The 7,358-nt window shown below is 42.5% G+C and overlaps 1 protein-coding gene across 1 annotated transcript; it reads right to left on the bottom strand.

Moving 5' to 3' along the window:
• Positions 1-887: 887 nt before the first annotated feature.
• Positions 888-7,157, bottom strand: LOC115137335 (fibrinogen gamma chain-like). Its single transcript, XM_029673619.2, has 9 exons — positions 7,034-7,157; positions 6,861-6,908; positions 5,982-6,165; positions 5,491-5,575; positions 4,942-5,072; positions 4,181-4,314; positions 3,731-3,915; positions 2,512-2,789; positions 888-2,221 (listed from the first exon to the last, which is right to left on the bottom strand). The coding sequence occupies exons 1-9, from the start codon at positions 7,094-7,096 to the stop codon at positions 2,031-2,033; spliced, it is 1,299 nt and encodes a 432-aa protein (XP_029529479.1). The 5' UTR covers positions 7,097-7,157; the 3' UTR covers positions 888-2,030.
• Positions 7,158-7,358: the final 201 nt, after the last annotated feature.

Here is a 7,358-nt window from a genome sequence, read left to right as displayed (position 1 = left end):
GTGGCTCAGGTGGTTGTTTTCATTGATGCTTTTTTTGGCCTTCTTTTGACATCGGGTGCTGTTATGTGTACTGGAGGGCAGGTAGTATTTCGATCACAATCAAGAAGCAAACAGAAATCTCTTAATCTCTACTGTAGATTCTAGCATATTTGTGTTATTTCCCTGCAGTCCAATGCTTCAAAAACATGATTAAGCATATTGCAGCTAACATATTTGACTCAATATGAGTAACAAGTATGGAATGTCTGTCAGAGACGTGGACTTCTATTCAACCAACATCGATACTACTATCCAAAAGTGTTGAATAAAAGTGTTCCCTGATCCCATTTATCTCCTGGATGGAAAAGTGATTGTAAATTGATGACAATTGCAGCAGTACGTTATGAAATACATTCATTTACTAATTTTGGCTTTTGGTTGAAAAATGCTGATAGGAAAATGCAATGCATGTTGGGTAATATTGACATAAAGAGTGTTCACATAGGGGACCTGTGCAATGTACAAACAAAGACAAATAAACACCCACACATAGCCTACTTACCAGTCAGCAGAAACCCACCCACACACACACACACACACATAAGCAAACATGCACACACCCGTACACAAGGCCTTTCTGAGATCCCTCTGATTAGACGGGAGAAAGAGCGAGAGCCTCAGAGGCTTTTTGGTCATAGTGCCACATCTACCGAATTACATCCAAACATGGTTTTGTCCATGCACAGTCAAGTAAATCACGTGACAATGATTACAACATGTTCTTCTCAAAACATGTATGGAAAACATTTGTCTTGGTAATGCCACGCACCAATGGGACAACAACCGTATAGGTTCTAATTCCTGTACTGTTGGTGTTGTAGGAAAGAAAAGATTGACTGAGTCGTATGTTCAGGTAGGAATTTATTTTGTAATAGAACAGCATAAATGACATAACAGGATTTGTAATAGTTTCACTCTGTCTCAGAACGTTTTGTCCATACTGAACATGACCCTGGATTTGGTGGGCAAAACACACATACCCTGTTTAATACGGTAAATTCCTACTTAACATTCCTACCTAATAGCGTCAGTTTGTTTCCCCGTTGACACATCCTCTCAGAATTCAAACCAGGCCATTTGAATATTGGTTCAAAGAACTTCCAATAGATGATTTCCAAGAACTTCAAAATAGCAGTGAATCAGAATAGCTTCTAAAAATCGTTGAACGAATTGATTGAGTTTGGTCCTCCCAGCACAGAGCCTTCTATTTCAAATCCTTTCAATGCCGCCACCAACTTCCATGGTTATTTCATTTATCATCCGATGCCTATGTGCAATTCATCATATACTGCTTGTTCGATTTCTAAATGAAATGTATATCATATAAATGTGGGTATCATTTATCACATTTAGAACAATTACAAGTGGTACCAGGAATGGATATCAGGGAAAGTACAATAAAGATATTGGCATGGTCTTTTAAATGCTATTTGAGGTGATTCGGCACCTTGGCCTGAGACCCAAAGACGTATGTTATCTCCCTGTATTGGCTTTTTAGCTTAGAGGGCTTACACAGTCTTATGGCTTTCAGACCACCCAGGTTCAAACCCTGTCTTAGATCATGTAGTCGGGGCAGGGGTATCTAAAACCAGCACAAAATACATCTTACATGTAGACAAATACAACATTTATTCACTGGTTAAACCAACCAGATCCAATTATTCTCCATAGACAGTAGATCAAGTTTGTTCTAAGATGGTGCTAAATAGAAGAAGTCGAACCAATCTTCCAAGGTCCAACAACAGCGATTTGATCATAGACAATATTTTTGGCAAGAGGGCAAAAAAAAAACTAAATTGATCGAACCAATAAAAACAAGTTACAAGACAGAGGGCCTTTTTCCCAGACACAGATTAGGCCTAAAGTTAGTCCTGGACTACATGTTTAATAGAGATTCTCCATGTGCGTTTTAGGACTTGGCTTAATCTGTGCCCGGAAAAATTCAAGGAAGTTCGAGCTTCCTTGAACTTTCCCAGGACACAGTATGTGTTTTAGTTGTCTCCCAGGCCTCCAAACTGTTTGACCCCTCCGGTCTGCTGTCCGTCTCCCGCCGTGATCCTGTTGGTGGGGATGATCTTCATGGTAGTCTCCTTCAAGGAGTACCAGCGGCTGTGCCACGTGGCCCAGATGATGCCATTGTCGTAGCCTGACTCGCCGGCGTCCTTCTCCGTGTACTTCCCACCTAGGGATGGAAAGACGGAAAGAGAGAAGTGTCAATGAAACGTTTGTTACAAGTAAGAAAATCACAGTGTTGGGCCTACTCCTAAATGTGGCCTTCTCGGAAAGGTAACAGTAGAAATGTCAGAGAAACCCCAAAACTGACATTGCTATAGGTTGGTAGTGACTTGCATAAATGTATAACTAGTATGGTTCATGTTACTTGGAGAGTAGTATTCTTTCAAAGAAAAACAGAAAAACGCAAGAACGTGCACGTGTCTGTGTGTGAGAGTGCGCACGTGTGTGTGTCCTTACCCGGGTAGTATTTCCCGTTGAGGTGGGCGGCGTGGCATCGGTTCATCCACCAACCGGAGCCGTCCTGCTTAGCACAGTTGCCCTGGAACTTGTCGTTGTCCTTGTCGCTAGTACTAAACTGCATGCCGTTGTGAGACGTGTAGAACTTGTCACTGGGGTCATCGCCGAAGTCAAAGCCGTCAAACGCGTCACCCGCGTCGCCGCCGAAGTAGAACGCGTAGGTCAGACGGTACATGTCGACTTCCGGACCCACTTTGAACATGGCGTAGTCGGCATGCCTAAAGAAAGAAAAGAAATACATTATATTTTTTACGCGTGTGGTTTTATTGAATAAATAAGACAAGAAAAGCATGAGCGGCGCAGGTCAGAAAGGCATTTGAACCCATTTGCCTACTGTGGTGTGAGTACCGGGGTCCGCTGCACAAAGCACTAGACCACACAGGCCACAAAGTATTCATTTAAAATGCAGCATACTATCCTGACGGCTTGGGTCATGGCCTCCAAAAACCAGTGTCATGAAGTAAAATACGTTGTTTGCTTTGATTGTGGAGGTCAGTTCTTTCAGTTATGTAACTTGGCACCAGAAAATCTATTCCACAAATTAAAGTCCAGAGGTTTGAGATGTGTGGAGAAACATATTCTTTTTAAGTTAGACACCTCACCAAAAAAAAGGCTTACCGCTGCTTATTTCCACAATTCATCATATAAAATAGCACTAAATGGCACTAAATATTTCAGGACTAAATATATTAAAGGGGCAAATCCTAACTTCCACTTAAGTCAAATGTCAACTTAGTCTCTTATTGACATTAATGACTAAGTGAACATTTGACTTGCTGAAATATTTAATTAATTTAGTGGAGAGAATTGCACGAGTAAATGTGTCATATAGGCAAGAGCAATGGTACCAAGCCCCCAATAACTTTGAGGGGGAATTGATAATAGCAAAATCTGGTATTTATAGCATTTCTATAGCGTGAAACCTAGACACCATTGGATTGGTAAGCATCCCAGTGGGTCAAGATGGTTGCAATGATGTCATTATAACGGCCTTACAATGGGTTGCAGTGACATCATTGCAACCAGTTTTACCTGCTGGGATAAGACTTTGAGCTGTTCCCACTACATTTTGAACACCATTTTCTATTCAGGAGAGGGGGAATGTAGGCCCTAAGTGTGCACTAGTAGTAGCCTTAGTAGAGAACTTAGTAGTGCATACTTCTTGTTGCCCTGCCAGTCGGTGAGCTCGATCCTCAAGACGTATGGGATGGAGGACTGGGTGGAGAGCAGGTGCATCTTCTCATTGCCCAGCCAGAACTCGGTGGTGTCATCTGGGCTCAGGTAGCCGAAGCCCTCCTTATACTGGATCCAGTCCTTGTTGAAGTCCACGCTGCCATCACGTCTCTGTGGAGATATATGTTGGACGGTGCTTATGGCAATAATACAATATGTGGTTCCAATCGGGTGTGGGTCAATACCAGTCAATCCGGGAACTGAAATCCCAATTGGAATTTTTACTATCTGAAATAACTGAAATGTAATTAGCCCCCAACCCTGGTTCCAACTTTCCAATGTCTCAGTGGGTTGGAGCCTGGCGGGGTTGGGGGTTTGAATCCTGCACGGGCCAACCATAATGAACGTGTCACTTGTAAGGGAAGAACACACGTACCCGCTGCAGGACGGTAAAGCCGCGGCCGAAGCTGTCGATCTCGCAGTAGACCAGGAACTGCTCCTTAGCCTTCAGTGGCTTCACGTAGAACAGACCGCTGGTTTTGGCACCCTTGTTGGCAATATCCTGGCAATCTAATACGGGGGAAAACGACATGCCATGACCCTGTTGTTACGTGTTAATAACAAAGACTACTGTTCCCATAAGGCAATGTTTTTTGTAGTGTTTTTAGCCTGTTCCTGGACTACAGATGGAAATGAGCTCTGGCTCTATTACATTGCTGATTATGTTCTTATGATCTTGAGCATTGTTGATTTATTGTCCCTTGTCCCTGGTAATGATCCACTCTGTGGTATTTATTAACAGCCATTTTTGATCATATCAATCAAATTAAAGCTACAGTATACCTATTTATGGAAGAATCCCTTATAAAATGCCAATAAATGACAAAGTAATTCATTAAACTAATCTAAAGTACATCCATATAACTGGATTGATACCCCTCACTTAAAGAATATCACTTAGAAATGCCAACAAGTGATATAAACAAATGAATTCATGAACCATTGCTAAAGTGCATCCATATAACTGCATTTGGGACAAATCGGCTCAGCCTCTATTGATTGATGCCATTGATTCGCTTCTGACTAAACAAGCAACAAGGACAAATGATGGGTACGTAGAGCGATTTCTCCAGGACCAGGATTGAGCAACCTCTCTGATGAAATGGGGAACGACCTACAGAACGTTGTCGATTTTACCTTTCCCTGTAATGGGTTTGATTTCCACGGTGTCCTTGCAGGGATCTTGGCATTTCTGATCCAGCTGAATGGACATCTGTTTGAGGTCTAACATCCTCTTCTTATTGGATTCCAGCATACCCTGGAGTTGACTGAGCAGAAGGGGGGGGACAGACGGATAATGTTTCTCAGGTGATTTGGATATAAACTTAGATTGCGGTTTATATCGTAGGTCAGCCAGCGGGTGTGTGATTTGACTATCAATGTGTTTGAAGTACACAGCATTTGACACTTGTACCCTTACTTTGTCCGGGTATTTCCAATTTTAGCAGGTAATTCGTCCCCAGCAGGGAATGATTGTTTGTAATGATGTCATTGAATGGTTTCAACCAGCTTTAGCCGCTGACAGACATACAAGCATTGGGCTCAATTCCAACTAAATCCCAATCAATTCCAGAAGTGAATTGCTCTACTAAGGAAAAGTTCTGAGTCCAATTGTAAGTGAATTGAGACCAAATTAGATTCTGATGTAAAAAAATAAATAAAAAAAGGTTTAAAAGAAGGACTTACTATATTTGCTCCTCCTGGGAGATGATGGTCTTCTCGAAGCGCAGGACATCATCCAGTATGCTGGCTGACCTTTTGTAGTGGACGTCTGTGGAACAATCACAATACCTGCTTCAGTTACAGTAACCTAACTGAGTGGCCAGAGTCTATACTTCTTTTAAAATGAGCCTAACACCTGGGTGTCTTCAGTAGGGCAAACTGTAGAAAGTTCAGACACTACCTCCCGGATTCACTCTGTTTCAAAATGTGTTCTCCCTATTGAACACAACCCCGATGACGGTTCGAGACAAACCGTTTGTGAAGTGATATAAAATCAAATCCCGTAGCAATGAAAAGCGGAGTGTGCCACTGATGTATTCCTTTAAAGTTTGGACTTCTCTGCTACTGACTCCTCCACTTCTTAGCACCACATCTAATAGTGTTGATTTGTTTTCATTTTTGTGTTAGCCAGGTTAACACAGTCAAGTAACCAAAGATACAGAAAAGTCAATTACCTCCACCAGACTTCTGATGTTGTGTTGCCGAATCCTTCATGTAGGTGACTTTCTCTGTGGCCCCCGTGGTAAGGTTGGTTATTCTACCCAGGATGTCCTCCATTTCATTAAGGTCCTTGTCCACCACCGGCTTGTACCTGTTGAGGTAGTCAGCCACGCCACATGTCGTCGGGCAGTACTTGCCCTACAACAGGCACAGAACACAGATGCTTTCATTTTAACACTCTGTGAGAGATGTGTCTGTGTCGCAAAGGACACCCTATTCCCTTTATAGTGCGCTGCCTGTTGACCGGGGCGCATTGATCTTTGGTCACAAGTAGAGCAGTTTATATGGAACAGAGTGCCATTGGGGACACATATTTACAATATATTGCTATATTGTGACAGTGGGTGTGTGAGTATTGGAAAACGTCATTGGATTCAAAGAAACTAGAAAAGGTTTAATGACGTGTGTTCTTTGAAGAGGCACCAACTAAATTGGTTGTAATGTCCCAGAATTAACTACATATCATATTGCGTGAGAGGAATATAATTCAGCAACAAATCCATCTAAATAACAATGTCAATAAGTATTCGGCACAAAGAGGATGAAATAGTAAGACGGGGTAATTTCTTCCTGAACACACACCGCTTAACGAGTAGAGTACCTGGGCGCATCCATCTGCAATCGGCAGGGTAGCCTAGTGGTTAGAGCGTTGGACTAGTAACCGAAAGGTTGCAAGTTCGAATCCCCGAGCTGACAAGGTACAAATCTGTCGTTCTGCCCCTGAACAGGCAGTTAACCCACTGTTCCTAGGCCGTCATTGAAAATAAGAATTTGTTCTTAACTGACTTGCCTAGTAAAATAAAAGGTAAAAAAAAAAAAAAAATCATACTTACAAATCCGTCCCTTGGTGTGCAGTCCTCAGAATAGTCTCCCCTCGTTTGCTGTGGAACAGAAGCAAAACAGCACAGTCTGTAATCTTAGTAGATGCCACTCTATCTCTTGTTGCAGAACACTGTTTACGAGAACACGCTCAATTCAGACAGGTTCGCTGAAATGTGACACTTACTGCAGAGGAGAGGGAGAACAGCAAAAGAACGCCTGCGGCTGTGGACAAAAGGGAAGGAGCCATGTTACTAGCCTTTGGTACACCAGTTGTGGTGTTGTCCAGTTGGAGAATGAAGAGCCTCTGGCCCCTGATGGTATATTTATGCGATCAAGGTCCTCCTTTTTGTTGCAGATAAGGGGTCCGCGTGTAAACAGAACCGGGTCATCCAACTCATGTCCTAGTAGATGACTCAACAACGTTGTGACTCAAATGTCCTACTACTTGTCATTTCCCAGATGTGACAGGGATTGATTAACAGATTTGATTAACAGGTTTGGTGTGGTTC

This window comes from Oncorhynchus nerka, linkage group LG11, assembly GCF_034236695.1.
Source record: "Oncorhynchus nerka isolate Pitt River linkage group LG11, Oner_Uvic_2.0, whole genome shotgun sequence".
Lineage (NCBI taxonomy): Eukaryota > Metazoa > Chordata > Actinopteri > Salmoniformes > Salmonidae > Oncorhynchus > Oncorhynchus nerka.
The sequence above is the reverse complement of the archived record's forward strand: the minus strand, read 5'-3'. Positions and strand labels throughout refer to the sequence as shown.

Excerpts from the sequence above, each read along its gene's own strand:
- LOC115137335 (XM_029673619.2), bottom strand. The coding sequence starts at position 7,096 with ATGGCTCCTTCCCTTTTGTCCACAGCCGCAGGCGTTCTTTTGCTGTTC. Across the intron at positions 6,166-6,860 it reads GCACACCAAGGGACGGATTT|GGCAAGTACTGCCCGACGAC; the intron begins GTAAGTATGATT and ends TGCCTGTTGTAG. Across the intron at positions 2,222-2,511 it reads CAACGGGAAATACTACCCGG|GTGGGAAGTACACGGAGAAG; the intron begins GTAAGGACACAC and ends TTCCATCCCTAG.